The following is a 15,179-nucleotide window of genomic DNA, read 5'->3' on the forward strand; positions in this document are numbered from 1 at the left end:
TGTGTGGTGTTTCAGTGCAGTGTCGAATAAGATTTGGGATGTGTCCACTCCTGAGGTACACTTTAATATTATTGAACTACTCTCTGGATGAGAAATGAAACCTTATTTCGCAATATTGCTGTGTCTGTTTATATCCTTTGTCTCCATTACTGTTGCCTGTCTACTGCTCAGTCCCCTCAAATGAAAATACCTGACCAGCTCATTTTTAGAGCTACAGAAATATCTGCAGTGAACAACAGGACAAGAGGGATATGTGGAGTGAGAGAAAGAGAGAGAGAGAGAGAGAGAGAGAGGGCTTAGAGCTGATATGTGCACAAGCGCGTACACACACACACAGAGTAGATCTGCATGGCTGGGGAGAATAAACCTTCTGCCGTTACCATGGTAACCCCGGCGTGTCTGCAGAGTGGGTGTGATTCAGTCGCTCAGTGTTCTTAAGGCGTGCGAAGCCAGCCACCATTTCCCCTCCCCACCAGCGGTCCGCACAATCGGCCCCCTTGTTTCGGGTCTGCCCATGAACGGAACCTGGCCTTGTGAGGGAGGAGGGCAATGACACAGTCCCTGTGATTTAGAAACACAGCAGCCTCAGAACTGGACTCGCACATGAGGGCAGCTGGGAGCCACAGCTCCACCCGAAAAAAAGAAGGGGAAAAAAAAAATTCTTGCTTCTGTTTTTGTGCCCTGCTTGGCAAAGCAGAGCTCAGCAGTGATTTGAACGAACACAGTGTATTGTCAGAAAAGTGAAAAGTGAATCGATACAGGATATAGCTTAGTCCAGCAGACACTCAGTGATTTGGGCTCCATTCTTTCTGCCGTGGGAAGAAAGATCCAAGGCATGATGAGCAGGGTGTTTTAATTGACTTACTTTACTAGATTGAAATGTGAGCCACTCTTAAGGGGCATTAATAATGTAGAAGGCGTCAGCCTACGCTGTGTGAGGCAGAAGTGCAATCAAAGCAGGATGCAGCTCACAGTTAGGACAGATGTAGAGACATAAGTGTGTAGCCTATGTATGTGCCTGTGTGTGTTGTAGATGTTAAATTATGAGGGATAATGGAAAACAAACTAAGGGACAATAATGGAGGGCTTGGGGCTGCGTGGCATTAGAGATGGCCGTGCTGTAAGACAGTTAAGACCCTGTGTCTGCTTTTTACATGTCAAGGAGGAGCACACGTTGTGACTGTGGCGGATCAAAATGACAACCTCAGAATGGTTTCTCTCCAGCAGCTTTACCATATATAATGCATGAAAAACGAAGCATGTTATCTCGTATATGCCCCGACAAAAACAAACCTCCATATCCCTCTCTCTTTTTTTTTTCTTTTCTTTTTTTTTAGTCTGCACAATCCAGGAACACTGGAAATATCTCTCTGGGATTTTTTTTTGTCAAATTCCTAAAGCAAAGCCTCACTACTAAGCTAGTCTTCTCCTCTGCATGCACCAAGCTACCTCAGGATTTCTCCACCTGCTGTTACCATGGTAATTTAACACCCTTTCTCCACTGTGTGCGTCCAAACCCCAATAATGCACCGTTCTGTGAGAGGGGGAATTAATGAGTGTGAGTTTCCTTACCCACATAATCCACACAAAAATGAATTCATTAGTGAGAGAGGAGCGGTTCTCTCCTATGTTTGGGGTGTTAATATTAAAGTGTACACTGGCTATGAGGTCCTAGCTTTGCTCAGCTCCTGTCATATCAGTGAAGGATGAAATTCGATTAATAGGATTGATTTTTTTTCTACAGACAAAGGGGGATATTGTCTCAGAGTGTGATTTGCTTGCTCTGTAAACATATGTGCCTGCAGAGAGCACAGGTGTTAGGGTGTGTGTGTGGGCATACAACTGTGTGCGTGTGTGTGTGTGTGTATGTGGAGGTGTTGGGGTAAAATTGTGTGCTCTCCTGACAGGCACAGGTGTTATGTGTGTGTGTGTGTGTGTGTGTGTGTGTGTGTGGAGGTGTGGTGGGGTAAAATTGTGTGCTATCCTGACAGGCACAGGTGTTGTGTGTGTATGTGTGTGTGTGTGTGTGTGTGTACGTGCATGTGCTTGCACCCACAGTTGCTTTTGCCCTGACACAGCATCCACTCTACAGGGGTTTGCTTGCCAAGAGTTTTTGGTGTTATTTGATAACAGAATTAGAATTATGAACGAAATAAACATAATTGTGGTTTCCCCCCCCCTTTTTTTTAGGATTAAGCATGCTTGCTCATGCCCTGCATTTGTGATTGTACTACATGGGTGTTCGCCAGATAGGTCAAATGTCTGATGTCTAAATCCTTATTTGGCCATTTCCCCAGTATAGAGGATGAGTGGAGTTGACTCACTAGCACTCTAGCCCAGTTCTCTCTTACTCACAGAGGAGCACTGGAGCACTCCTTTTTAGTCAGTTTGGGTTTTCCTTGGTTGTATCCACTGTCTACAATGAGTCATGGGAACCTGGGTTGAGTGAATCTGCTCTATAATTCTGTTGCACCTGCATATTGAAACCTTGTATCTGCTTGTAAACCAGATGACTAAAATGCCATTGGGCAGCTGTTCGAACCGTTCAAATCTAAATGTGATAATCCACTGTCTGTGGTTCCCTCTGTCTTTTGGCTAAATGTGTCAGTCTCCTTGTCTTTTTTACAAGATCCCTCTTTGTCTAGCACGAAAGAAGACTTTTTGTGTATCAACCAGGGACAAGCTGAAAGTCCTCTTTATTAGCCTGCACAACTAGCCTATCTGCGTCTTAAATGAAAAGACAGATGGGTTTAGGAGATTTTTCTAATCTCATGTCATCTAAAGCCTCTTTTTGAATGTGTCAGCTCTTTTTTTCAACAGAATCTAAATGAAATATTTAGAAGTGACATGGATGATGAGTAAGCCCTATAAGCCTATTGGCTGGTTTGTGCAGTGGAGCCAAAGTGCATTAGTCTTGAAGACGTCTCGTCTTTCGCTGAAACAGAGGGGTCGATAAAGATAATTCAGTGCGGTCAGTCAGTCATCGGATTGTTATGACAGAACATCACATATATTGAAACTTCAGACGCATTTTGGATATTAAATAACAGACACAGTTAATAGTTTTAGTCCCTTGGGGCTTTTCCCCTCATTTTTGGTTGCAGTTTAACTTTTCAGTGAATTTTTTTCTTTTCTTTCCTTTTTTGTTTTTTTTTTTACAACATAGTTATGTGATGCCATGGCAATGCTAAAGGATTAAGTTAGGCTTGACGTGGTTAAGTGTGAAATGCAGAAAATGGCACGTTTTACTGAACGAGCTGCCTGTGGATTTGAAATCAAACAAATTGATTGTTTTAATCAGTCTGACTTCCACATGCCCTGTGGTTCTAGATTATCACTGCGGTACTTGGTCAGACCGGTCTTGGTTTGAACCGAGGGCCGTGCTTTTATCACATAGGCTTTCCATTACGCTTAGGCCAGTCTGATAAAAATTTCACGATGCCTTTCCCAGACGTACGTCAGAAAGATAGCTATTAAGACCAGATTGAAGGAGCATTGTGAAATAGATGGAAAACAGATCTGTCCATATCACTATTGCAGGATGTTGCTCTGTAGCATTAATGCTAGAGATAAGCAGCTTTGCATGTCTAGCCAAGTGGCTCTGCACTAAAAGTCTGCTTTTAAACGGTGTGAAGAGAATGTGCAATTATAGCTCAGATACACCCCTATAATATACAGTCATATCTCAGAAGAATGCATGCTGTGTGTGTGTGTGTGTGTGTGTGTGTGTGTGTGTGTGCGTGTGCGCGCACAGGCGCGCGTGTGTGTGTGTGCCTGCATGCGTGCCTGCATGCATGCATATTGGTGTGTGTTTGTGTGCGTGCATGCGTGCAGCATCATGTCTGAGCCAGTACTGTGTGTTGATAATGATGACCTGCTTTCTCATAAATCTACTCCAGATTTCATCCAAGAAATACTGTAGTGTGTTAAGCTCATGTGTTCAGCACCATGCTAATGAACTCTGAGTCCACTTGCCAGCTCTGTTGCTTTAAATCTTCCCTAGTGATTGATTGGGGGTAATCTTCAAAGCTTAGATGTTACAGGAAAAAAGTGGAAAGAAATTTAGGAGAAAAAGATTCTGTAGGATTGTTCATTTCTTTTGCCTTTTTGTTCAACAAAGGTTTGTGCTCTCAGGATCAATGCGGAAAATGCTGCTCTCCCACTATGGGAAGAGTTGAATGTGGTCATTACAGCACTTAAGGCCATTGATTTCTGATCACACAAACAGAAGTACATGGATCAATAGTCAAGAGGAGCAGCAGGCCATGTAGGAGTTTGTGAAAGGCTGTTAAAGCCTAAGGCAGTCTAATAATGATGGTAACGCTTGCGTCCTCTTCTTGTTTCAGGACAGTCTGCAACAACTGGTCATGATGCCTCTTCCCAATGTGCTGGTCATTGGCAGGACTCCTCTGAGCGGTAGGTCTTACACTGAATACTCACTCTCAGAGCTTAAGTGGAACCAGCTGTTTATGGTACCACAGCAAAGAGTTCATGTATTTCTCACCTATTGTCTATTGTTTAGCCCCAGAATAAATGATTTTTACCTCATGTCAAAGGAAGAAAGTCTTACTATGCTTAGTTGCAGTTATTTTCTTTTTATAGATAGTTTTCAGTTTATATTCCTAACTTCTCTGAGTCTGACATTTATTTATTGATTTATTTTCCATTGACTGATTATGCTGTAGAAGCGTGACTGTTGTGCTGTATGTGCATGTTTCAGTCTTTGTTGCAACAGAGCCGTATCAGTGGATAACAGCAGTTTTGGGGCTGAATACCTTTGGTATTCAGGCATTTGCATAAGTCATTGATTTCAGTTTCTGATTTGACCACAAAATCACTTTGACGTTGATGTGCATGCCAACCGGTGTACGCTGATGCTTACTGAATGGCCAACGTGGTTCTACGTGCTCTCTCGTTACCCTGAGGATGTCACTGGGTCAAATGTTACTATAGCGTGGACTACAGTACTATTTCTGACCTTTGACCCAATGGCTTTGGCAAAGCAGCGGTATAACATCTGAAAGAGCTGGGCCATGTGTTTTTTATTATACAGTCATTAGAGCCTGGTGGGGGGATGGGAGCCATTAGCAAGCACAGTGGGAATGTGCCTCAGCCTCTGATTAGACCGCTTTTAAAAAAGAGAAAAGAAAGAAAAACCCTCCAGTGTTTCTCTCTGTCTTTTTTTTTTTTCTTTTTGTTCTTTCTGAATGATTGCACATGATGAGTTCTGCTCCTCTGCAATGCAGATTTGGATCATGAGTGAGAGCATTTTGAAGGACAGTCAAAAGTCTGGAAGGCCATGAATGTTCCATAGGTAAACATTTAACGTATTTGCCTTTAGATAATGGCACCGGTCTTCTTAAAGAATGCACTGATTCAGAACGCGGCCATACGGATGGCTGACAGGTGTCCTGTTTTCAGGACGGACAAACATTAACAACTGCTGGAAATGACTCCCCAGCCTTGACAGGTGGGCTGTAGCCTTTGTGTCAGCAAGAACACAGCGAGGCCGTTCAAAGAGAAGTCTCTAGTCCACTCACAATTAGACAAATGCTAAAGCCCAGAGCTAATCAATCATACCTGCAATGCAGAGGGTAAACCACAGTCATTAAAATAAGGCAATGAAATATGTACCCTGATAACGCTTCCACTGAACGACTATCCCCCCCACCAACAAAGATATTTAAACCCAGCTAATTATTACATGAGTCCTGAAGCCTGCAGGCACACATTAGTGCTTTAGTTAATGACATGTCCATGGACTCAGGGCATGTTAGTGTGACAGTGACTGATACCGGAAGAACAGAGGGGCCTCCAGTTGGAGTGAAGCTGCACGACAGGGGCGCATTAAGGTTCCTAAACCCACAGCCGCACAGGAAGTTTAAGCTGTGCCGTGGCCTTGCTCAATATTGGGGTCCCCAGGAGGAGCTGTTTCCGGTTCCTGTTCAGCCATTGTTGGCAGGAAGAGAGCCAGTGCTCAGGAGTTAGTCAGTGTCTGTGTGACCCATGTGCTTCCTGCCAGGAAGAGACTGGAGTGACGGAATAGTCAGGCAAAGACAGAATGCTGTCGTAACAAACTGTGGTGATCTAACCTCATGCCAGGGGTTTCTGTGAGGGGAATATTCATACTCTATTTTAAAACCTACCCCCTCTCTCCTTTCTCAGCCTCTCTGAATTATTCATTCAGCTTATGCCTGCCTGCTCCTTATCTAAAGCGCTTATGAAGATTTTCACTCATGAATTTCTATGCAGTCTTGTGTATGTGTTAGTGTGTGTAAGGGTGAATTCAGCAACCCCCCCCCCCCCCCCCCCCCCGAAAAAAATTATTAAAAAGAAGAAAAAAAACGGCGTCAGTGTGTCCTCCAGCAGTTTTCTGCCTCAGTAGGTTCTCAGTACTATGTATGCCTTGCTGGGGCAGCTTTGTCAAATATTTCAGCTTTCCTTACTACCTCATTCAGATTTATTCTGCCTTGTTAGTCTTTTTAACTCCCCAACGGCCGCCTTACAGTTTTAACATCTTGTCTCTCCTCACTGTGGATGCTATAGTTTCTGATAGTTTCACCTTTTGTCATTGTGAAACCTGTTGGTTTGTTTGATCTCATTCTCTTTGAACAAGAAGGTTTATGCTGTGGTGATTATTTTTACCGTGATATTCACAGTAGCGTTCCTATGGCATTCCCTTTCCTTTCATTTCTGTTTTTAAACGTTATCTCCGAATATTTTCCTCTGGAAGGAAAGCTGGGAATGTGTCAGAATTTTGTGTACCCAAGCAAAATTCCATTTCACTGTTTCAGAGTTTGAAAGAGCTCGTATTCATTCAGTGTGAAAGGAAGTGTACTGTACTCTCACAGCTGGTTTATTTTAACAGACTTTTATCTGAATGTTTCTCTCAATGTGACAGCTCAGATATAAATCAACTTGAGACAGACTTTCGCTTCCTAGCTTACAGTGTCTTCTGTTATGACCAAGTGAAGTTAAATATAGATCGATTTTTTTTTTTATTTTTTTTTTTCTGTTTATTCTTTAACGCTTGTCCAAACATCCTGTTAGTCTAGCTGTCTCTCTCCTGGACATCCTTTGTAAAGAATGTAAGTTGACCTACAACAAATCTACACAATGTAGAGCTGACCTAAAAAAAAAAAAAAAAAAGCTACTATGTTAGCTATGTTTTATATTTCAATTCAGTGTTTTTTCAAACAGCTGAATGGTGTGAGGCAATTCACAGTAAAAGGCCAGTGAGAATTTTTACAGTGCAGACTCTGCACAGAGCACGGCAGGGAACAGTGATGTAAAGACTATGTTTAAGACTGCACATGCAAGCAGCGCGGTTACTCTTTAGGTGTGTATCAGTGTGGTTGTTTTGTGAGTAAACAAGGCTGCTCTCTTAAGCCTTCTGTTTGTAATCGCTCTCTCTATGGTGCCCGGTACCCTGTCCGTCAGTTGGCGTGTGGGCTTATCACAGCCGGTCAGAGAAAGCACCTGCTTTACTGCACTGTGTACACTGACCCCAAAGATTAATTCTACCACCTTAGCCTCTAAACTTCCCAACAGCCGCCTTATGCTTTCAGCATCTTATCTCACCACCTGTGGTTGCTACGGTTTCCGGTAGTTTCACACTTTATTTTTAAAGGCTTTTGTTTGATTGGTTGAACGTCCAAGCAGCCTGTTAAAGAATATTTTGAAGTGGACGTAATGACTGCTTGGGCTTTTGAATTGTGGTAAACTGAAGAATTGCTTTGTGGTGTTTGTTTTTTTTTTTATTCTCACTAGAGCAAGGCCTGGAGGAAATGAAAAAGTTATTGCTGCTGTTGCTGGGTTGTGCTGTTCAGGTAAGTTCTTATAAACCTTGTTTAGCAAATAGGACGTCATAAGTCTGCAGGGGAAGTACTGAGTTCTTGTTGTTCAACTGTATTACAGCATCAGGCGCTAACATTGGTGTTAGCAACGTGACAGGTGGCACTGACTGGCAGCAGGCCAATACTGAGTTCTGTTAAAGAACCTGTTCTCTCCATAGGAGGGCTGTGCTGCCCCAGTCTGACCCCTTGGGCTGGAGATCTGCTTTATACCTCACAATGACTCACAGCTACCTTACTCTGCACAACCGCACGTTTGACCTCAAAGCCACAAGGTCATAGCATGCCACAACATCACATTAAACCTCAACTGTACGCCTCAGTATCCTCAGTCTGAACTGCTGTTTCAAGCACAACCCCAAAAGCTGCACATAAGAGCTGGTTTATTGTAATTTAAAAGCTAAACTTAAACCTAAACTTCACAAGTCTAGACCCCAGTCTCTAAGTGGCCTGAAACATACCACCCAGATATGAGCTGAACTCCTTATAAACTTCAGAAACCTAGACCATACTATTCAAACGAAACCTTGATTCCTCAGTACTGAAACGCATCCTGTCCTCTCATTGAATCCGAAAGCTGCCATCACATTGTAATGAGCATCTGTGTAAAACGGTAACAGTGTCATGCTAGAAACTGACTTTATATTTTAATTCTTGCCTTATCCTAAGCCTTAATCTAGTACTGTGTCATAACTTCCTTCCTACCCTCTAGCTACACTGACACTACTCTAAACCTCCAGCTTGAGTCTTCTCCAGAGACTTAGCTGAGCTTTGTTACAGCATAGATTTGCATGTATTACTCTGGAAATACAATACATAGACTTCGGTCGTAAAAGATGATGTCTCCCTAAAGTAAAAAGACTGTGGGAAAGGAATTACCTCTGCATTCTGGCCCTAGACGTCCCCTCTAATAAACCTAGCCAATCAGAGGCCAACACATCCTCAGATGTTTGGGTAGCTGCTCCGGTGACCTCCTGAAGACCCCTTCAACATTCCAGATTCTGAACATCCTGCATAACTGTCCTTTCTCTGCTCTCGTTTTCAGTGTGAGAAAAAAGAAGAGTACATTGAGAGGATTCAAACTTTAGACTTTGACACAAAAGCAGCTATTGCATCTCACATTCAAGAGGTAAAATACACTGTAAAGCACACTGCATGAATCTCAAGCCAGAGCACGAGTCCCTAGTCAGAGATTGAAGTGTCTTTGATTTTCTTTGATCTGAAGATCCTTTGTTAATTTGGGTTGAGTAATTTTGTTTTTCTTGATGAAATCTCAGGGAGGATATGGTTGGCCTCTTTTCATTTATTTACCAGTCCTCACAAGTAAACAAATGTTTATTTGAACTTGGTGAAGTGTTTTAAACACATGAAGATTTTGGTTGAATTTAGGAGTAAACATTGAAACTGCTCCACATGGTTCCTCTACTGAAAATTTCCATTACGTTTGAGCCCTTTGTAATGTGTGTGTGTGTCTGTGTCTGTGGGTATGCTGCTTTTTGAAGGTGACCCATAATCAGGAGAACGTTCTGGATCTACAATGGCTGGAAGGAGGGGAGCCTCCCCCTGAAGACCTGGATTCCTTTTCCAGAAATATGGCATTCCATCTGAAACGCCTGGTAGATGAAAGAGATGAACAGTTAGAGGTTGAGTATAAATAACATCTTTAAAAAAGACAGTCTCTGAAAAGGATTCTGGTGTTTAGTTATCAGTTGTTGCAGAGAAATGCTTGGTTGCTCACCCTCCAGTTTGATTGAAGAATTGATTTGGAATAGTATTTCCGTGGCAATCAACTCAGCTCAGCTCAAACATTACTCAACTCAAGCATTAAACACTTAAAGTGATGTTGTGAAATGGTTTGTACATTAGATATATGTTTTGAGTTCCTGTGTGTGTGTTGAGAGCCAGTGTCACGTTGCGAGTGGCGTGCAGGTGAAGCTGATTAAGCAGAGCCCTCCCATAGAGAAAGCCTGTCTAGCCTCCGAGGTCAATCCCAGCATTCTCTGGGCTTGGATAATGATCTCCAGAGCTCTGCTCGAGGCCAGCCGCTCTTCATTAAAACACCATTTCCTCCACCCACTCTCACAATCTCTCTCTCTCACACACACACACACACACACACACACACACAACCAGGAGGAGGGGTGAAGCCACTCATGGTGAATATATGTTTAAATGTCTTCTCCATTCCTCCTGGTTCACACTAGGTCAGTTGTATTTTGGAACTGGCCTCCCAACCACACCCACTAATGCACAGTGTAGCACTCAGTGCAGTAGGCCAATTAAGGTGGAGATCTCTTAATTGTGTTTTGGGTGTCCGTTTAATAGAATCATCCCAGCTGGGTGCTCTGGCTACCACTGGAAAACTGTCCCCTAATCTATCTGATCCCTAACCGGGCACCTCACACTAACATGAGTCTCCACACCATTCAAATCTGTTATAGCATTATCTTCATTACTCTCAGAATAGTCATATGCTATGTACTCTTTGCTGACTTTGTTGAATCACGTAGAGTATTTGAGGACTTATCCAGAGAGTTAAGGAGTGAAGTTTATGTGTTTTTTACATAGACTGACATCAGTCTCTGTGAATCTCTGAATGCTCTTGTGATTTTAAGAGTGTGTGTCCTTGTTCACTCAGACCATAGTGGAGCTGACCCAGGAGAGGGACTGTGGACAGTACTCTCCCCCGGCTCCTTGCTCCCAGTCGCCCAACGGCTCTCCCAGTATGAGGCGTACTGAGAGCAGACAGCATCTCTCTGTGGAGCTGGCCGACGCCAAGGCCAAGATCAGACGTCTCAGACAGGAGCTGTAAGTTTACCACTGGCTTTTTAAAGGGTCGGGAGAGCCCAAATTGGCTGACCTCTGTGCATTAACCTATCAGACTACGAAGGCAATGATCTGCCTTGATTATATGTCATGTTAAACTTTGATGTAAACAAGCACTCTGTAGTCTTTAGTAAATGCCAACCCCATTTATGTTTTTGTTTAGTTTTTTTTTTTTTTTTAAACCTGGCACTCCTCCCTTATTACAGAATCTGTTCCTCCTTCAACCTTTCCAAGTCTTGATTTCATTATCTTACTCCTTTTTGGATTTGGGTGTATGAACATGGAAATAAGTAAGGCATTTTTCTGTCAATGACAGGAATTGAGGTAAAAAGAACATGTCAGCAATTTTTAACATGCAGGCATCGCAGTCCAGTTGTTGGAACTATGAGTCACCCATCCAAAATCCGAACAGAATATGTCAAACCAGCCTCCGCCTCAAGAGAGTGAATCTTTTTGAAAGACCTTAGAACAGCAAAAAGCGGTCGGGTCATTATAGGAGGAGAAAAACCTCAGGGTTCCTGGGGCGTTGTTTAAAAAACATTACATTTCCTCTTAACTTTTCAACTTGACACTCACTTAAACTCTAATGCTACTGTCCAGGAGTATTTTGTGTGGATGTAAATAATTGAACTTCCTCTTCCAAGTGCATTAGCCTGGAGAGACAGTCAATTATTGAAGTAACAGTCAGCAGAAGGAGAAGTGATTTTAAATAGGAGGGAAGTAGAGACATTGAAGTGAAGTACAAACACTGTTTCCCATTGGTGTCATTAGTGTGTAATATCTAGAATCAGTTTCAGGGAAATGCAGAACGCAATGTAGACTCAGTGCAGAGAAGGCCACGAACTGACTTACAAACCATTCTTATGGCAAACAGAAATGGAGTTATTTTCATTTGCTGAAAGTCTCTCAGTGGTGCGTGTAACACTTTGAGCCCAGTCATGCCCATGCCTAATTGGATGGGTCCTTAGGAGATGTTGTCTCTGATGCATATTGCTCTTACTCCGCATCTGATCTGTACCTATTCACTGGAGAATCTGTAATGGTTGAGCAATGAAGCTGGCACTGCCCAGGCAACAGGAGACTCCACGGTACCTGATGCTAGATGAGATGTCTGGGGACCTGGCCCAGATCATAAGATAGGTTGACATGATGCATATTTTTCCAATGTCTTTGACCCACTTACTCTAACAGCACAAAACTCCATTTGAATGTCAGTTTATCTCAAATCTTTCTCTCTTCTTTTTGTTTTTCCTGCATACCTTTGAGAGTGCATGGGAAAATAGGACAGACTATTTTAGGTGGTAGAGTGCTATAAAAACATATTCAGAATGACTCGGGCTTTTGGTCCATGGTTGGTGTACTTAAGCCCGTTCACACCATGCATTGTGTTTGTGTTTGAATCCGTTCCCAACGTGCTGTCACGAATGCGTTTGTTGTCTTGCACTCGGGGCTTTGTTCTGCATGCACGTGCACTGTGGAGATGCTCAGGTATTGGGACATCTGTCATCTGTTCTCCTAATAAAGGAGCATATTGAATACAGAGTGGAAAAAATAGTGTGGAAAATGCTGACTTTTTTGAAGCCGTGGCGTAGATCTGGGTGTGTTTGTGTGTATATTTAAAGAGCTTTCAACATGGACCATCGTTGGAACAGCTGCAGACAACTGACTTCATTATTCTGTGAATTTGCAGCTCATAAACATTGTGGACATAGACATGTTAGAAAATGAAGCATACTCCACTGCAGAAAGTTATCTAGAGAATGAAAAAAGAAGAAGAAGAAAAACGTGGAATGTGTTTTCCAGAGCAGTTAAAACATGGGAAAATGACACCACTGATTGTAAGAATGAAGAATGCAGTGTTCAAAGCACGGAATGACACTTTCACAGTCTACTCTGGCTCCTCTGACTGACTAAGAAATTCTGCCTGTCTTGACACGCAGACTATCTTTTGTACAACCTGACGATCCCTGACATCTAAACATTTCACCAAAACTGATGTCAACAGTTAACATCTATGTTTACTATATTCAAATGAGCCACCATGCCAGTCTGAAATGTTTGGTTTTGCTTCCGGCAATTGACGTTAACAGACAAAAGAAGGAGCATTATTTGGTGGTGCTAGTGTTGGAGGTGGGGTGGGGAACAGGAATCTGATGGGGGTGTTGACCGTTTTGACAGATGTTATCTGTACCCCAGAGCTATAGCTGTTTCTGCTGTTCCATATTTGCATGTGCACTGCTGAACCGTTGTTATCATATCCATATCGCTTGTAATTATCTGCTTTTTGTTCAGTAGTATTTTAAAGTGGCCGTGAATACAGGAAAGAGATCTTTGTATACCAGATGGCTTGTAGATGTCATTTGTCTTTTTAATTCCAGCCCTTTATAAGGTTTTAGCCTGTTTCCTGACCTGTTTGCAATATGTGACTTTTACAGAGGATTTTATTGTGCCAACAAAATCAGCCATATGTGCTCAAATGCTCTTGCTGTAGGTTTGCATTTAAAGCTGGGCCATGTTTTGTCTACAGTTAGAAAAAAAAAAAAAATTGAACAGAAACACAATGGTCAAACTGCTGTCACAGACCAAATGACATAAAAGTAGAATTACTTTTCTCAGTTAACACAATGTAGTGTACACTGAATGTACATAAACTATCATAGTGTACATCTGGAAAATATCAAAGGATCTGATAAGGATGTTTGTCTGTTTGAATCTAACTGGAACACAGTGGTTAAAACGCATAATGCCTGTCTCTCTTCTAGAGAGGAGAAGAGTGAACAGCTTCTAGACTGCAGGCAGGAACTGGACAACATGGAGACTGAGCTGAAGAGGATACAGCAAGAGGTAAAACATGCCAGTTCAATTAAGTGGCTCTTAAAACCTAACAGTCTCCTATATACCATCCAACAGGGTTGAACACAGGCATCAGTAACAGTATAGTGCAACACTTTGGCCTCTCAAACAGCTCCATGGGCCCTTGATGAATTCACAGCTGCTGTTATTCTTGTACACAGCTACAGGTCATTTTTGATAGTGCTGTGGGCTGCTTGATTCCCTTTAGCATTACACAATATATCAAACTGTTGCTGTCTTGCTATTTAAATTCGTAATCATTAAGTTAATTCGCTTAACCAATTATTGGCTGAGCTTTTTAAAGTGTAGTAATACCGTCAGTTGTAGGTAAGGGTGTTCTGGTATTTTTAGACTTATAACGTGTGAGCAGTCTGTGCTTTCGTGACTTTATAACAAGTCGGGTGAAATCCTCTGCTCCAGAGGTGGGATTAGAGTTAATTGAACCCATTGACCACGTGTGCAAGGGCACCTGGTGGGTGTGTGTGTGTGTGTGTGTGTGTGTGTGTGTTGTAACATATGTGCTTTGTTTGTGCATTTTCTCAGAACCTACAGCTGCTGGCTGACGCCCGGTCTGCCAGGGCTTACCGTGATGAGCTTGATGCACTGAGAGAGAAAGCCATCAGAGTGGATAAACTGGAGAGTGAAGTGGGCCGTTACAAAGAGAGGCTTCATGACATTGAGTTTTACAAGGCGAGAGTGGAGGTACGATTGCAGAGACGAGGAAACACCCTTCAGTCCCCTAAATCCACCGTAAAAATTCCCCAAAATACACCTCTGTTTGTTCTGCATGTATAACTGATCATTTCCCATAAGACTCGATGAGTTTTCAAACTGACCGGTGTTTCTGGCGTCGAGACAGGAGAGTGGGTAACAGAGGCAATAAGAGAGGTTCATTCGATTAAGCTGTGGTCTTCATTGCGTTAAGTTGTTGTTTGGCTCTGGAATGCAACTGTATTAGAGTCTAATGGCTGAATTATATTGCGGCTCACTCAGGAACTGAAGGAGGACAATCAGGTGCTCCTGGAGACCAAGAGCATGTTGGAGGATCAGCTGGAAGGCTCCAGGGCTCGCTCCGACAAACTGCACGAGTTAGAGAAGGAGAGCCTGCAGCTCAAAGCCAAGATTCATGACATGGAGATGGTAAGGGTCAGGGAGAGAAACAGCAGTTACGATTTTAGACGATTTTAAAAAGCTTCAGGACATCAGGAGTTTGTGTATGGTTGAGTTGGTGAAAGTTTTGGTTTGTTATGTAGATGCCGTGAGTAATATATTGTTGTGTTATTGTGAAAGAGAGAGTGCATGCGGCCAGAGAGGCAGAATGAATAAGCATTTCTGTATATATTATTGTGTATTGGTGCTTGTTTTGTTGGTTTTAATCATCGCTTTCATTTCCTCATTTTTTTCCTGTGTTGTGTAATATGTCAGGAGAGGGACATGGACAGAAAACGCATTGAGGAATTATTGGAGGAGAACCTTGCTCTGGAGATGGCTCAGAAACAGAGCATGGATGAATCTCTACACCTTGGTTGGGAGCTGGAGCAGCTCTCCAAAACGCCTGAGCTTACCGAGGGTAAATTTGCTTGTCTGTATGCCTGTCTGCCTGCAGCACTGGGGTTCTGGCCCTGCTCTCTCACAGATTGGCCCTGG

General features: G+C 42.7%; 1 protein-coding gene across 1 annotated transcript in view; it reads left to right on the forward strand.

Annotated features, from left to right (window-relative positions):
- Nucleotides 1-15,179, forward strand: part of ccdc88ab (coiled-coil domain containing 88Ab) — a 44,644-nt gene that overhangs the window by 12,299 nt on the left and 17,166 nt on the right. The window contains exons 4-12 of the mRNA XM_030772266.1: nucleotides 4,347-4,416; nucleotides 7,771-7,829; nucleotides 8,899-8,982; nucleotides 9,356-9,496; nucleotides 10,492-10,661; nucleotides 13,442-13,523; nucleotides 14,076-14,234; nucleotides 14,526-14,672; nucleotides 14,958-15,102. Coding sequence (XP_030628126.1) covers nucleotides 4,347-4,416; nucleotides 7,771-7,829; nucleotides 8,899-8,982; nucleotides 9,356-9,496; nucleotides 10,492-10,661; nucleotides 13,442-13,523; nucleotides 14,076-14,234; nucleotides 14,526-14,672; nucleotides 14,958-15,102 — 1,057 coding nt within the window. The remainder of the gene's footprint in view (nucleotides 1-4,346; nucleotides 4,417-7,770; nucleotides 7,830-8,898; nucleotides 8,983-9,355; nucleotides 9,497-10,491; nucleotides 10,662-13,441; nucleotides 13,524-14,075; nucleotides 14,235-14,525; nucleotides 14,673-14,957; nucleotides 15,103-15,179) is intronic.

This window comes from Chanos chanos, chromosome 4 (assembly GCF_902362185.1).
Source record: "Chanos chanos chromosome 4, fChaCha1.1, whole genome shotgun sequence".
Lineage (NCBI taxonomy): Eukaryota > Metazoa > Chordata > Actinopteri > Gonorynchiformes > Chanidae > Chanos > Chanos chanos.